Below are 17,410 nucleotides of genomic sequence, written 5' to 3' on the forward strand. Positions count from 1 at the left end.
CAGTAGTCTGCCCGCTTTGTCTCATAATCTTGACTGGGGTATTCGGCGTTTCTACGTCACATACCACATTATAGGAACATTGGCTCATATTGCTGACTGAACAGTAGGTCCTGTTGCCTCAGTTGGGGCAGGTTCTCCATCCCCACTTAAGTGACTTCACAATGCAAAAAAACAAATCTGCTCTGGTACTGGATCTAAGATGTCTTTATGTGGTATAAGCTACCTTTGCAATGGGAGCCAGTAAGCTCCTTCACCTCCTACCCATATCCCTGCTTTTGGGGTTTATTGGAGTCTCTGGATGAGGGAGCTTTCATTCCTCCATCACCATTCAGGGCATCTTTTAGCAATATGGCCCATTTTTCCATATGGCCCAAGCATCCATCTTCTCTTTGCAGCTCCTTATGGGTGAAGTCCCATCCCCAAGTCCCTTTGGTGCTGAGAGGCCCACTCGCACTGGAGAGTTGACGACACTGGCTTTTGGAAACTAGTAATGCTGCATATTCTGCCACTACTATTTCATTATTGCTTGCAGCTCGGCAACTTTGTCAAATGCGTTGGGGCACTGGGCATTACCATGGCCTCATTGACTCCTCCTGTTGTCCCTCCTGGTGTGTGGAGGGAACAGTTGTTGCCCCTGGACCCAAGCATCTGTACATCTGTGTGATAGGATTTATGGTCAAAGCCACTTTAAGTAATTCAAGCTGCTCTTATCTATTTGGTCATGTGGAATCTCCCCTTTGGCGGCGATCTGATACAGTCGAAACCGGAGCAGTAGATCGTAAACCTATTCTGAAGAGCCATACGCATGTCCAAGAACTGCGTTATAAGCCTGGACAGTCATCAAGCCTAGATTACACATGTTTATCTGGCCTGGAGTACTGGGAGCAGACTATTATGTTCTGCAGATTTCTATAGTATTTAGTAAATTCAGTATTATTACAACATTAATACAGAAGAAAGGTAAATAAAATGTTTTGCAAAAGAGGAACTCTGGGGCCCACATGCTGCTGGGATGTCCTGTGATTTCCAGCTGCCGTGGAGCTACAAGTCCTAGCATGTCATACCATGTTACTAATTGATTTGGATTGGGCAACCTGCGGCTTTCATCTGTTGTAGAGATGCTACTGATTTCCACAGAACAGTTTCAGATTTCTTACCGCACCGTGGCACGGCCTGTTGAGAATACGGTGGAGGCCTGTGATAAGTTTAAGTGGTTTGCAAAGATTATTATTTTGGGCCTGGTTCATTAGTGATCTTATCTGCCGTTCTTAAGCAAATCCACTCTGTGCATGCTCAGAAAAGGGGGATAAGAAGCAAAATCCACTGCGTAAGTGAAGAATTTCTTAAGTGAAGATGAAAATCCATCTTAACTTCACTCTTATGTCCCCGTTTCTTCTTAAAAATAAGCATCTTAACTTTTGCACAAGATAAGATAACTAATGAATCAGGCCCTTTGTCCTTATTATCCGATTGGTATTGTTGGCTTCCTCTGGCCATCCATGATGTGGAACCACAACTCTCTCTATGCTTTGTCAGCCAGAGGTCATTGGTTGCCTAAGGTTCTATTACAATGTTCTTATGTCTACCTGTAAACCTTTATTGTCTAATTCTTGATTGCTAAATCTCTGTGATGTATCCACAGGTGTTGGGACACCATTGAATCCCCGCTTTGGTGGATCGTCAGAGCTCCAATTTTGGCCTCAATTTCGGTAAAGTATTTCATAAAACTTCCAACAACTGCTTATAAAAATAAAAAGCTCTTCCTGACGAGTTCCGCCAGCCCAGCACGCTCGCTAATGATGTCAGCACTAATCTAAATTACAAAGCTTAATAATCAACCTCAAATATAACTAAACACATGCATTGTTTAAGGCGACATTATGTAACTGCCAAGTGCATAATGAGAATCACCAGGGGGTTGAATATGAAAAATACTCAGTAAAGATCATTATGTTATATGAGTGAGGCTGAAGATCGCTCTGCTGATAACTATTATTATTACCGAGACTCTTAATGTTGAGAGGGATTTGGGTTTTTTTACATTTATTTCACAGTCAACATTGATATCATAATGATAAGTTGATAAAGATATATTATGAAAAGAACATTTACAAGTAGATATGAGCAAAGTATTTCATCATATTTTGAATTTCGACAAAGTGTGTTACAAAATTTTTGCTTTTGAACAAAATTGACTTCTGAAGTTTTTTTTTTTTTTAAGGAATTCTATAGATCAAAGTAAACAAGTAGCTATAGGTTGAACACATGTACATTAGAAAAAACTTTTATACCTTTTTAAAAAAAACTTTTTGAATGACTTTTTGGTTGGACTAGTAAGGAACGCTTCATGAATTGATCTGCTGATTTGGTTTACTTATATTTCTTTCTTAGCCCAAATCAAAATGTTTTTTGTTTTTTTTTGCATTAAATGTACAAGTTCGTGTGTTGTGCGACTGTGAGAATGTAAAATTGTGATAACTCCTAATGAACAGTTCTAGCTAGAACCGAAATCTAGCCGCCTTATCGTCTATCAGCCGTCTGGCACTTCTACCTCTCGCATAGCTGTATTCTATGGGTTTGACATCATCATACTTGCGATGTATGACTCAAAGTCTCAAGCAGGCTGATGTCAGGCCCAAGATGGCTGCCATCCTATGCTGCTATACCAAACATGAGTTAATGTCAACGGGCAGTGAATTCAAGTAGAAGACAGGTTATTGTGGAATCGGCTGGCGTTATTTGGTTTCACCCTGCAACTGTTTCCTTTCGTTTTTTTTTTTATTCTTTATGGGATGTCTGTGTGTGTTTTAGAGTAATATGATCTTGTTTATTTCTTTTTTTAGGTCAATTTTATCCTTTTCATCTGCATCATCAGGATTTTGGTACAAAAGTTACACTCGCCAGACGTTGGAAGAAATGAAAACAGCCAGTATACGTAGGTGGCAACATTATTTTGTTATATCTTCAACTTAAATCTTAGTGGCAGGATCTACTATCGTTGTATGGAGTGTGCTCCTTTTGGCCTCCACTCATCTCTGGGCCCCCCATAGAAGCTGCACCCCCCAGAAATGGCCTCATGATCTTCATCAGAACTCTCATCACTTACTGGGCTAAAGAGTTCATAGTAAGCAAATGACAGAGGAGGGGAAGAGCAATAACAAGTTGACCGATTAGCATATAAGTCAGACTAATTTGCATGCTAGTCATGCTTTCTTCTGACCGAACACTGTTTACTTGATCAAGAAATGTCTCTCCTCACTTCCACAATTCCCTGGTGACTTTTACTAGTCTGGGTAACCTCTTGTGATTTCCCAGATGTAATGAGGAGGGGGTAACAGTACATAACATGCCACGTGCCTCAGAGATGTCACTAGTTCCTAGTGAATTAATAAGCTAATTCCTCTACCTGAGATAGATTTAAATAATAACCGTGGGCACATACCTTATCTCTATGAGCAAAATGAACCCTTACACATATCTGTAGCTTAAATTAAGACTTAATCTAAGGTGTACATCCTTTTTGATTTTCAAATAAATTATTGCTATTTCCAAGCTTACCACTGGCACTTGCTTAAGAAATCTGCATAGTAATTAAGTCAAAAAAAATTCCTGTGTATTTCATGTCTGGTGCTGAAAGGCCATAGAAGATTGTTTATTGGGGCATAAGTTCTCCCAGTAGGAAATTTTCCAGTGGTCTTTCGTGCCAAGTGACTGGAACTAAACCATGCGATGATTCCTTTGTACTCAATATTAATTTTTGTACCAGGAAAATACTTGTCAAATTTATTCTCATTAACTCTTGTTACATTTAATGAGATGCATTTTCAGTGTTCCAACTTGCACTTGAAAAAGGCTATCTGCAAATAATCACAACATCCTACTGATATATCAGGATTAATCCTGATAATGTTTGTGCTCGGTGGTGTTAAACTCTTTATTTTGCCACCCCCCTTTTTCCCCCAAAATGATGCACAATAAAAATAGGCCTTTCCTACACAGCTTTGTAAAAATCAGATTTCACTCAAGGGCTATTACTTCTAAATGACCAGTTATCAAACGCAAAAAAAAATACATTAGAGCTTGTTTACAAACACTGCAGAATATGTCAACCAGTTATCAATTAGCCTTTATCTGTCTAGTGCGAGATAATGAAAGCAAAATTCTGATTTGTTAAGGTCTGGGGCATATTTTTTATCTAAAAGAAATGTCCGTAAACAGTATTTTGTTGCCTGATTAATAGATAAATGTAAATTTACGGCATTTTCATGCACGCAAAAATACCTCCATACTCTTAAGCTTGTGCAGCTGTATTTTGATTTTGCTGGATCACAAGATCCGTGCAACTTTAAATTTAGCATATAGATACATTTGGCGAAAAAACTGTCAAAATCATCAACTTAGGTTTATGTAGCCCCGGATCAAAGCAGTGAGCAGGACTAACCTTGCAGCCTCCCTGCCAATTGGGACAAAAGTTTTGTCTGTTGTGACAAAGGAACAATAATCCAGAAGCAGAACTGTCCTGCCTAGATCCAGATAAACGGGAGATAAGTCGTTAGGCTAAATATTATTAGTAACTTTGTTTCATAATGCAACTTGCGTTGCTTCTAAGTCAAAGACCACATCCATTAGTTGCCCTATCTACAGCCTCTCTAAGGCCCCAGTTAGAGTTAGGTGCAGAGCAAAATAAAGGAACAATTTTGCCCCTTGGCAAAAACATGTTGCAGTGCAAGGGGAGGGGCAAATTTAGAGTTGGGAAGGGGTGTGTCCTAGCTCAACTCTAAATTGAAGTGTGAAAATAAAGCTGCCCAGTACTTGTGTGGTACATACAAAAACAGTATTATCCCAGCATGCACCATAGTTTGCTCAGTAGTAAATTTTGCAACTCTAAATGACGTCTTTACTGTTCAGAATTCATATTTTAAATAATGAGACCCGATAAGGTTGAAGCAGTTGACTACAAGTTTGTTTTCCTGATCTTTGTAAAAAATGATAAAAACATAGGATATTAGATTTACTACAAATATGTTTCTTTGCACAGATGTAAACAGAAATTTCATTAAGTGCACAATTTACTTCTAGGGAAGTTGTCCAAAATGAGATCATCTACATATTCCTAGCCAGGATTTGTCTTTTTCCGTTAAGACACAAAACCACAATATCACTGCAGGGAATTCCTAGCGCCATATACTGCGTTTTATTACAACGCCTCTGGCAGATCCCATCCGTACATCATACTATTAACAATCTGTTAAAGGAACCTGTTTTAAGACCTGTGTGTCAGCCGATAGCAAAAAGTTAAACATTTATTTAACACAAAATTAAAACATCTTCAACTGCCGCGATTTATATTTTTTATTTCATTACCATGTCGAGTCACAATAAATATCCTGAATTGTGCTCATACGGTACTTTTTTGGCTCAGAATAATTTGCACTTTGCCTGTGTGTAAATTTGGATAAGCCTGTCCTCTATCCAAATAGTAGAACTTTGCCCGGTCATTCTGCAAATACTCATTACGTGTCCAGTGCCAAAATGAGATTTTATTTTGTGTGACAAGATTATTTGAATGAAGTTTCAAAGGGTTGTGAAGGTGCGTTTAAGGGGCTGTAAAGATTTTTTTCAATGCAAAAGGACTTGAACTTTAAGGCAATTCAGGAGTAGAGATCATTAAATCCCCAAAATTAACTTCACTGTGTAATTAGTCGTTTTTTTTTCTATTTTTTAATCCGACAAGTCCCAATACTGATTTGCCCACTTCTATTCAGCTTTCTTGCAATCTCTGGAGAAGACAGTGCACTGTAAACAAAATAAAATACACTGGTTGATATCACAATGTATTCCCTGGGTATTTATACACTTATAAAAGCAATGGCAAGTGACAAAAGACAGTGGGTTTGGGGGGAAGGCAGTGTAGATAAAATAAATGTGTACAATGCAAAGCAATCTGCAAATCCGACATGACATGACTAGGACTAGCACTTGAGTGAGATGATACAAAAAATAAAATAAAAAACAGCTATATGAGGCAATGTTGCTGTATTGTTCCCACAGTTATGTAGCTAATGCAGCCTGCACAGAACTGTACAATAGTTTGGGCAACCTACCTCGTCACTTTCCACAATGAGCACCTACAGACTATGAGGGGCTGTGAGCTACTTTTTTTTATGGCCATGTGACTTGTGTTGATGCTTTGCGATTGGCTTCCTTACATTCCATGCACTGTGATTGGACCAGAATCTCCAGTGGACGTTATTTTGGGCTAATTGGTACTCAATCATTAATCGATTTACTGATGGCTGATTTTTGAAATCCCCCCCAATTTCAGAACAGATCAGCCTCAGAGGGGATGGGGCTTCTGCAGAAATGGGAGAACTTTCTACTAAAATTGGGCATGGTCCAAAAACGATACTATAACGCACCTTTCCAGTCTCACCCACAAACCCACAAGAGATTTCACTAATTTACCAGGAGCAGCAATAATAACCAGGATCCCTAGGTACACCTGTAAATGCATTAGGCGGACAATTAGGCAGACTCGCGGGAATAAAGAGTTCTGTATCGCCTCTGTTTATTGCACTCTCGTACATTACCTATAATGACCCATTAAGTATAAAGCAAAGATGTTGTTTTCTTCTCACCAGACCTAAAAAAAAGTGCTTTGACTCAGATGATGCAAATAAACAAAGAGATCTCCATTTAGAAGACGCAGAAGTGATTCAGCAGCAGAGAACTCTAATCTGCCTTTTAGCGGGTGACATTTTCCTTTCAGTGCACAATGTGATGCACGTGACATTATTCTGCCTCAATTAAAAATATCTGATAGCCAAGTAGAGGCTGCTGTATAGAAACGGATGAGAGCAGACACAGCGGAGACCAAACAACTTATCTTTATAGATATTTTTATAGCGAATCTAAGTAAATCCAAAGGTGACATTGTTCTGGCATTGTGCAGTGAGAACAACACAGAGCAGAGGTCACACACACATTGGTCCACTGCTTATAAACCTGCCCACTCCTTCCTCAATCCTCTCTCGTCTCATTATTTCTGCAAATGACCCATTCAGCCATTCTTAGCAAGCATATTGATGGTACTGCAAGAAAGGGGAGGTGCTGACACCTTCACAGTGGTTGTCAGGGATGACTGAGATGGTCACTGAGACATAAGAGAGAAGATAAGAGAAAGACACAGCACTGAATGGTATCTGTACGTACACTATATGCAAATATTAATATCTGTACATATATATATGTATTGTTTGAACAATACTTTCAGCTTCTCTGCTTCACTTCTCTCTTTTGCTATTAAATGTACTTCAGCCAGATATTACACTGATTATATCCTACAAGACCCATGGCCCCAGCCCCTACACCAGTCAACGTCCTATTACAGCAGAGAACAAGCCGACAGTTTTCCTTTCTATCATTTAAAAATACACAATTAAAACAAAAACTAAATATATCAAATCATAATTTCATTCTGTGGTAAATAAAATAAATGTAAGTGCGCCCTCTTTTGTGTAATATAATAGTAATCAAAGTCACCTTTGAGTTAGGTGACCTGTAAATATCTTGTCTTGGGAAGAACCTTTGCCAATCCCAATACTACATAACATTGTATTACATTATCACCACTATTTAGCCTGGTTTACATAAGAAGGCTGTCAGTAGCTTATTCTACCTTAACTACTTATGCACTCAAATTAACCGGATAATTGGTGATCGGTCCCTATAAATGTTTTACTCCATTTTATTTCATTTAGCACCGAAGATTGGGTGGATTTATAGACTAAGCAGACTTCAGTAAGAATGGGTCTCTTTGTTTATCATTACTCCTCACAGTAATCCCCCTCTTACGGCTACGTTTCTCCATGCTTTGCCTAAAACCCAATATAATCCAATTATTTATATCTTCAGCAATACAGAGAAGCCCTAATTGTGTTACTAACTGTTAAGTACCTAAACAAGAAAAAGAGGACAGTCTTGACTTCAGAGTGTCCTAAAACAGTATACTTTCTTCATTTTTCTTGTTTCGGTGGTACTTATTAATTATTCTGAGGTGCACCCCCCATATAGACATTATAGAGAATCAGCGAGACAGTCATTTAATTAAAATAATTTACTTTTCTGCAGATTATCAACCCTTTTTTGTCCAACTATTAAGTCAGCAACTTTCTGACTTAGCCACTAAGGCGGCAATGGACAACAGGTTGCCCTAGGGCCGTATGTGGCCCTCCGAGCCTGTGGGCTCCAGCTTGTCCCTGTTTCAATGTCAGGTTTGATTATAATAGCTTGTAACACTTGCGTAACATACCCGCTGTTACGTTATTACAGCTAGGTGTCTCTTTCCTTGCTTCAATGTATCGTTTTAACTTATCACTTACTGTGTAGCCATTTTGAAAGTTAGAGCCCCCCCCCCCCCCCCTGTGGCCCCTGACGTACTTCAGGTTTCCTATCACTGATCTAGGGGCAGAGATACACCATTAGTAAGTGCCTAGTGTCTTCTACTTGGGCAGCCTGGTGCTCAACAGTCCAGAAAAGTCGCAGCAAACCCCAGAGCGACGGGGAGCTGGAGAGTGATATCTAAGTACAATATGAATCTTTGCGCTGCTAATTGTATCAGATTTATACATTCAAGAATATATATTGGACTGGATTTCAATGCATTATCATGCGTGCCTTTATTTAGTTCTGTCCCTATTTTGAAAGACAGCAGAAGCTAATTTGAATACTGCATTAGCTAGTTGGAAGCTGCAAATTGAACAGGAGAGGAATTCAAGGCAATTTGCTGCCTTATAGAAAGTAAATCAATGTAGCTTTCTTATTTAATCTCTGTAGAAGTCATTAGCAATGAGACTGCAGTCACTAAATTCAATATGTCAAGCTGGAAGGAACGCCGAGTAAGTGAATGGTAACGTCATCTGCATTCTGATGCAAAAACTAAGAAAGTCCTATTATAGATGCCTTCGAAAAATATTTTACTTAATTATCAGCAGTTCGGTGATTGTTTTGACCCACGCAGCAGGTGGATTAATTGGTGGTGCCCAAAGATATCATACAAGTTTGAAACCTAAACGTATTCAACTTGGTATTTAGAAATTGTATTCGCCTAAACACGGTAACGTAGATTAATGTCTCTGGGGCTTGGTGCAAAATTAATGAGCTGTTTTGACGCTGGCCCTGAACGCTGCTTGCAGCTTTTTAAGAGATGGCAGGATTGGTCTGTGTGACACCTGCTAGGGGAAACACCATTAAATTCAATAGGATAGAATATTTATTCGAAAAAAGTGTCGGAAAAACAAACGCAGAAGAAAACCGCCTGTGGGACACCACCCGAAGCAAACGGTACAGGTCTAGGTGCACCAGAATGTTAGAAAAGAAAGTAAAGAATATGATACATTAACTTTGCTCTTTTACTTGCAGACCTTTAGTGTAAGTATCTGGGTCTGGTGGGGAGCTGCGTACATCTGACACTGTGATAATATTTATTTAATTTGGGGGTTAAGTAAATTATATGGATTTTGGGCATTGTGTTCTTGCAATCTCAGGAGCAATAGACAAATCGCACTGCGCAGAGGGAATGACCCAGGTTTTCTCATATACTTGGTTGTTATCACCCTTTAAAAATATGTAAAATCTCATGTATCAGCTTCAATGTATATAATAATAAGACGGGCAAACAGGTTATTTTCACGAGCGTTCTATTTTGGAAATGTCAAGATTATACCTTTACAGAAAGAAAATGGCTTTGTTGCCTGAGAGGATAATCGCTAATACCTTGTTATAAACAGTAAATCACGCAGCTGTCATTCGTTGGCATCAACAAGAAATAAGACTTTTTTTCAAGCTTCTGTGTGTCTGCAAGTGCTTAACGAACCACTGTGAATATACCATCTGACTCTAATGTCGGACACTTCCTTTTCATGACAAGTGACCATTTAATAACATGACGCAATTTGTATTTTTACAGGAGACTGGCTAAGTCAACTCTTCTGCTAATTCCTCTCTTTGGAGTCCATTATATCATGTTTGCGTTTTTCCCTGACAACTTCAAAGTGGATGTGAAACTGGTTGTCGAGCTCGTTCTTGGGTCATTTCAGGTAGGGGACATTATAGCAACACTTTCAGGAACGGATCTGTTTTTAAATGTTATGCTCATCAAGTGCCAAAGGTACTACCTACTAGCGTACACAAGGATACACTAGAGTGCACTTTGATATGCTAGAGTGGACTGGAATACACTAGAGTGGACTGGCATATATTAGCGAGCATCGGGATACACTGGAATACACTACAGGGAACTGGCATATACTAGAGTGCACTGGAATACACTAGAGTGGAGTGGCATATACTAGAGTGTGCAGTCATTTACAAGAGTGGACTGGCATATACTGGAGTGCACTGGAATACATTAGAATAGACTGGCATATACTAGAGTGCACTGGAATACACTAGAGTGGATTGGCATACACTAGAGTGCATTGGGATGCACCGGGATACACTAGAGTGGACTGGCATATACTAGAGTGCACTGGGATACACTAGAGTGGAGTGGCATATTCTAGAGTGTGCAGTCATTTACAAGAGTGGACTGGCATATACTGGAGTGCACTGGAATACACTAGAGTGGACTGGCATATACTAGAGTGCACTGGAATACACTAGAGTGGACTGGCATATGCTAGAGTGCACTGGGATGCAATATACTGTACTGGCATGTACTAGAGTGCACTGGAATACACTAGAGTGGACTGGCATATACTAGAGTGCACTGGGATAGACTAGAGTGGATTGGCATGTGCTAGAATGCTCAGACATATTTTAGAGTGCACTGGAATACATTACAGTGAACTGGCATTTACTAGAGTGCACTGGGATACACTAGAGTGCAGATCTTTATTGTTTTATTAGTGATTGCTAAGTTTCCCATTTTCAACCATTGTTGTCCATTATACAATTATTTCCATTAAATATGCTGATTAGCTCTACTGTATAGTAAATGTCTTAGTTTCAGAGGACATCAATTCATTTAAATAATGTTTTATTAAAAAGATAGACACTGACTTCCACTATTTGAATTACAGTTAATTACAAAATAATTAAAAAAAATGTTTTTCTTGTGTTATATAAGACAAATAACATTATATGACTGTACTGCAGATATAACTCAGCTCTTCTGCACTGTCTGTACTGGATGAAGTATCTGTAGAGCGGGTAGTTCCAGGTCCATCTACCTCCAAAGGCCCCTAATATTACACACCCAAAACCCTGTGCCCCCACATCAGCTCCCTAAAATGAGCAGAGTTCCCAGGCATGGCCGGAGGGAGCCCCTCTGTTCATTTTAGAGCGGAGCTGAAGGCCCATGAGATTACCGTGTCAGCAACGGGCCCCCACCCAATCTTTGCTATGAGGCCCAGTAATGGTCTGTTGTGTCCCTGGGTAAAGGTCTGTTTCACACAACAATGTAGGACGCACTATGTACAGTATGCAGAACAGGGGCTCACTCAGGGCTTTAGAGGGGACTGCGTAAGACCCCCAAGCCAGACGGAGGCCATGCTCTAAGGGCAAGGCCTGGAAAACGTTGATCTGCCACCAACTCTTAAGCAAAGTGTCTTTTCTTCAGCCGTCTGCATCCGTCTATGTGATAATTGGTAGAGCCTCAAACTTTAAGAAAGAGTCTCTGGAGCTCAGACCGCTGAGGTTACGTCCGTGAGAGGAAATTCTGAAAACTTGGTCTAATTGGTAACAGGTTGGCAGCAAAGTGTATAATAGGCATATTAAATGCAATGTAATTCTCACCTCTTTAGGGCATTTTAAAGAATAAAATAGCAATTGTAAAATTCTTTGTTCTTGTTGGCATTTAGTAGGAGGAGGTGGAGATCTGGGGTTATTAGATGATTTATGAATGTAAATATGGTTTTGGAACCTTCTGGAATATCCGGGAGACTCTGCCTGAAGGGTAGGGGGACCTCCAGGACTTTCGAGAGAAGCAAATCTCTCGGATCGCTAATCTGTCGCACTGCGGTGTGGTCCGTAACATTAATGGGGTGGCCTCACTGACTTGTGTAACTTTTACTGACATGTAGGCTTTACTGACATGCGCTGTATCATAGTTTGATTACAGAAAGTTATTTTTGTTGTGCAGGTTAGGTATATGTTGTATATATAATATTTCTGGGACAGCCTGGCTGGAGTTTGCTTAAACTTCTTCTCTTACTACAAGAATATTATTATATGTCTAAAAACACGAAGAATTAAAACACTGTAATCAAACATATAAAAAAAAGCATTGTATTGTTTCCGTTATTTAAATAAACGTTTATGTCGCTATTTCTATTTCCAGGGCTTTGTGGTGGCGATTCTATATTGTTTCCTTAATGGAGAGGTAAGAATGAATTCTGTTCCGTTGTCTGTGAGTTTGGGGCATATACTGTGCTCTCGCTTTATATACAAACATACATTATATACTATATATTTAACTTCCTTTAAATGACAATAGTTATTACCAAATTGATTTATCTGCTTGTAATTGTAGTATTTTGCCTTTTATTAAATGTATAATACTACAGTTTTATGCTTTACATATCAATATTATATATGCAACATTAGGATTTTTTTTATTTTTGAGTTATTTGTTAACTAAGGGCAGACCTCCCAACATTTGAAGCAGAAGGGCGTGGTCACACCTCAATGGGGCGTGACCACACCATGATGGGGCGTGGCCACACCAGAGGCGGAACTAGCGTCCTGTGGGCCCCCGGTGCAGGGAAGCGTGGAGGAGGGAACCTGGGTCCGCAACACCGTGATGAGGGCGTGGCCACTCACCCGGGGGCGTGTCTAGTGCTTTTGAAGCTGACCCTTACTCCCCTCCAAACAACTCCAATAACTTCCCCACTTTCACGATCTTTAGCCGAAGTCACTGTAAAATGTATTTAAAAAATGTTGATGAATTGCGCTGCAATTTTTTTTAATTAAAGTTAATTTTTATTTAAATACTTGAATAACTGCCCACAAAACTGAAAACTCGGCTTTGGCTGAAGTTTTTCTATAATAGTGAATGTTATTATATTGTTCCCTCAACCCTCCATTCAACATGTCCCCCGATACATCCAGCAATGCTCTCCTCGCTACCTCCGTCACACTTCTGTTCTTAATATGCCATGGTGTTGTGAACAACCTTCTTTGTGAACGTCCGTTATCGTAGATAGTAAAAGATAAACCATTTGTTATCTAGGTTCAAGCTGAGCTCAAGCGTAAATGGAGAAGGTGGCACATGGAGAGGTTTTTGGGAAAGGATATGAAATATCACCACCCCTCGACGGGCAGTAATGGAACTAACTTCAGCACCCAGATTTCCATGTTGACCAAATGCAGTCCAAAGACAAGAAGATGTTCCAGCTTCCAAGCAGAATTTTCCTTAGTCTGATGCCTGAAAGATCAATCGAGGACTTTCGGGGACGAGACATCCGGTGCCGATTGGCGGCATCACCTCTTTGAAGTGGGTCCGGCGGGGTGGAAAGTCTGAACACACTCACACACACTGTTCTGAATTGCACTTTATGGGGTTGTGTGACTTGTTTCATAGCCCTCTAAGTGGACCATTGACAGTATACAAAATAATTCATTGGAAGACTTGGCTTCATACTGGAATGTCTTAAAACTCTTTCTCGAACAAGTCTTCAAAAAAAAAAAAGAAAAATGGAGGAAGTTTCACCTACCGAAAAAATATTTATTTAATATTCAAAATTGAGGACAGAAAATGACATCTAGAAAATAAATAAAATAATATTTGTGGGTGCAGCTTAAGGAAATAAGTGAACGTTAGTTATGTTATCCTAAATAAGCTAATGCATAGCGGCCCTCACTTCTCTAAGCGTCAAGTTAATCGTGCTGTATATAGTGAGCTGAGAACCAGCCGTCGAGCTGAACCCCTTTTTATATTTTAGAAAAAACTTTATATTGTTAAACAAATCAACACCTTGTAGGTACAACTTTAAGGTAAAACAAATAATGCACAAAAAGTTTTTCAACATTTTTTTGTGTTATAATAATTCAGCTACATTTTTCCGCCATCTTGGTGGGTTAAATTCTCCGTATCACCCTCAATTAATGTTGGCTCAGTGGTAAAAGTCCATCACGAAGCTTCGGAAGTTTTACTTTCTGTAACATTTAAACGGATTTTGGTGCAATTTGCTAAATCCTTTATTGTATGTTTATCACCATTGTGGCAAATGGGTAAGAACAAAGCAGACTGATGAATGTGTGCAGTAGCTAAAATACTTCTTTCAGGAAGTGTAAGAAAGAAATAAGAATTTACTGGGTCACATAAAGATATATTTGTATATGAAACGTACTGACCCACTCACGTTAACAATCTCTCGAGTGCCAAACTAACCTTGCAAGAAAAACAACTTCCTATCAGATAAGAACACTGATGTATCATGATATAAAGTGACATCTGCTCTAGAATGCAGTAAACCTCAATGGTGTAGGGTATGGAGGATCCTAAGTTCATGTATATGTGCATATAGCAGTTTGATAGAGCGTTTGCCAAAAAGATCTCTAATCTGTAATCGTATGAACCCCCCCACCCCATATTTTAGAGTTAACCTGTCAATCTTTTAGTTATTACTGCAGTCCAAGGACCGTTAACCACTGGTGTCAAAATTCATTATTTAACTAGAGTTTTGTAATGCAGTAAAAACATGTAGACTAGTACATAAATGGATCCTGTTGGTTCCATTGACCCTATACCCACCAGCATTTGCACTTGCAGTTGGGAGCACTTACGTTGCAGCGCAGTTTTTCAGATGCTGTCTGCTCCATTTACTTGTGTTGACCCCCAGGGAATGTATTGTGTCAATGGAGTGACTTATATTGTCCCACCATGACAGCAAATGCAAGTTCTTCTTAAGCATTGCATGTGGTATCATGGTATAACGCCAGTGGGTAAGGGCCCTACCTAAACCAGATACGGACAGCAGACACGCTCACCAGCGGTTGTGGATCTACATCCTTGTACACCCACCAACTCTCCTGGAACTTGTAGTTATACCTCCACTGGAGAGCCCACCGGTTTGTCTGCGACTCACTGGGACTTGTATTTCTACCTCCTGCAGTAAATGAACTTTAATAACCAGTGCGAAACTCTATATTTTAATTAATTAATTAATTATCTTCTTGCATTTTTATTCCATTTGCCTGTATTATGGCTTTGAAAGCTTTCTTATGCCATCAATAATCATGGTGATCTTGGCCGTTTAGTTTAAAGGAGTTTGTCCATCGAATTGGCCCTCGACATCTCTCAGTCAGTCGCAGCTAGTCTCTGTAAGGGCCACCATTTCAATAAACCAATACAGCACAGCAATAGCTCACATCCTCATTAAGAACACATTGTGTTTTTAAATAACTTAACTCTTAAGCGAAAAAAAATGTCAAAGATTAATTTTGTACAGGTGGGATATGTGAAAGTATCATTCCCAGTGATCGGCATCATTCCCAGTTAACGGCATCATTCCCAGTTAACGCCATCATTCCCAGTGAACGGCATCATTCCCAGTGAACGGCATCATTCCCAGTTAACGGCATCATTCCCAGTTAACGGCATCATTCCCAGTGAACGGCATCATTCCCAGTTAACGGCATCATTCCCAGCTACGTTTTTGCATCCCCTTAGTGAACTGCGCACTGAAATTTGTTTTCCCCGGGGTTCCTTCAGTTCTGTTTTATGGGAACCCACAAATCTTTCCGGCTCACCATTTTAAAATGGCTGTGGTGTGGGGAACCAATAAGAACCTGCACCCTCTGTGATAGCTCCCTCTGATTGGTCTGCGCGGTCACATATCTCTCCGCAGCTTCGCACAGCCCACTGTTTTTGGTCAGGGATGTTAGACGTACGATGGAGCACAGGATAGACAGCTGAATGGAGCAGTCTATGGGACTCTAGTGGGGGGAGTGGTGGGTAGAGTGATTTTTTTTTCACTCTAATGAGCAGTGGGGGGGGGGGGAGGGTTTTGAGGGGGAGCTTTACATAAATAGTTGCACAACAAAAAATATCCTTTAGCCCATAGCAACCAGACCAACTGACATTTATGTGGATAGCACTTTGAAGATCATAGCAAAGGTCTGGTTGCTGTTCGCCAGTTTTGATACATGTATATAGACGCTAATCTGACTCTCCCCTAGTGTCCAAATGGGGCACACACAATTATAGAACCCTGCAAGATTAATGAAAGGACATTGACTGCCCCCAACATTCCAGCAGCCTTTAAATACATGTAGACACACAAACATAAGGTTTGTTAATCAATTAAGTCGCTCATTTATTTAGGAGCTCACTCTACGATGATTAAATCTCTAGTGTCATTCATAAGAATTTATTTGCAGGTTTTCAGTTTCACATCACCTGATATTTTCTCTATTTCTACAGAGTTATATAGTAACTTCCTGGTTACGAAGTGCTGAGCTCCTATCATTTCCATGCAGAACTGTATTATTATTCTGCCCCAGATTTTCCCTTTTAATTATACAGTAGCTGGGAGTTTAGTGCTGATTTCCTATTCCATTTCTATAGAGCTGAATCTGAAATATCTTCCAAAAGTAACTTAAATAATCTGACTCAATAGACAGTGAACTTCTGGATTGCCAGATAAGAGTCTCTATGGCTTCTGCAAAATATTATACCCGTTCAGGCGTGGACAATATTCCAAAAAGGGGAATCGTAATTTTCATTAGATCTGCAGAATATCTTTATTACACTGATAACTGTCCTGCATTAATGGATGATGTCTCGTATTGGAGGCCTGGAAAAAGCAGTACAAGAGCAATTGCCTCTGGGCCACTCTGATTTTACAGATGGGCCGGTGCAGTAAGACAATGCTTCCATCATTGTAGCAGGGACCCATTGTTTGGTCCTACATGGTGAAGAGACAGAGAAAGCACAGTAGTTTATGAGGAAAAATATGCACATTGTGTGTACAGTGAAAATCATTCATTAAATGCGTAATGATATACATGACACCCGGTGTAATATTAAAACTGTTTAATGATACAGAGTATTTATAGCTATTAAGGGTGTCTAGGTGCCACTCCGATGCTGTACTCTTTTCCTCTTGAGAATGTGGCATTGGGTTGTGACATCATAGCCCAGTGCTGCACTCCAACAACAGGAAAATAAAGGCTCTGAATGTGGGACATGTCTTTCATTCAATGTTTTAGTCACCCTCTAAACTCTGGACCTCTAAGCAACCTCCTAGTCACTCACCTAGTAGCAGAGTCAATCCTGAGGCTCTGGAGAAAACCCAAGGTAGAGCATGACAACTCCATACCCATCATTTACAAACCCTTACCTTGTATACCAGCCTTGTGCCAGCCGCAAACCTATGCCCACCATACATAGCCCTGTGCCCGGTGT

At 39.9% G+C, this 17,410-nt stretch overlaps 1 protein-coding gene across 1 annotated transcript in view; it reads left to right on the forward strand.

The window, feature by feature from the left end:
- The window catches only part of VIPR1 (vasoactive intestinal peptide receptor 1), a 177,904-nt gene extending 161,958 nt beyond the window's left edge, over positions 1-15,946 (forward strand). Inside the window, exons 9-13 of the mRNA XM_075214096.1 lie at positions 1,643-1,709; positions 2,844-2,935; positions 9,968-10,097; positions 12,341-12,382; positions 13,232-15,946. Coding sequence (XP_075070197.1) covers positions 1,643-1,709; positions 2,844-2,935; positions 9,968-10,097; positions 12,341-12,382; positions 13,232-13,423 — 523 coding nt within the window. The 3' untranslated portion in view covers positions 13,424-15,946. The remainder of the gene's footprint in view (positions 1-1,642; positions 1,710-2,843; positions 2,936-9,967; positions 10,098-12,340; positions 12,383-13,231) is intronic.
- Positions 15,947-17,410: the final 1,464 nt, after the last annotated feature.

Source organism: Mixophyes fleayi, chromosome 5 (genome assembly GCF_038048845.1).
Source record: "Mixophyes fleayi isolate aMixFle1 chromosome 5, aMixFle1.hap1, whole genome shotgun sequence".
NCBI classification, from domain to species: domain Eukaryota; kingdom Metazoa; phylum Chordata; class Amphibia; order Anura; family Limnodynastidae; genus Mixophyes; species Mixophyes fleayi.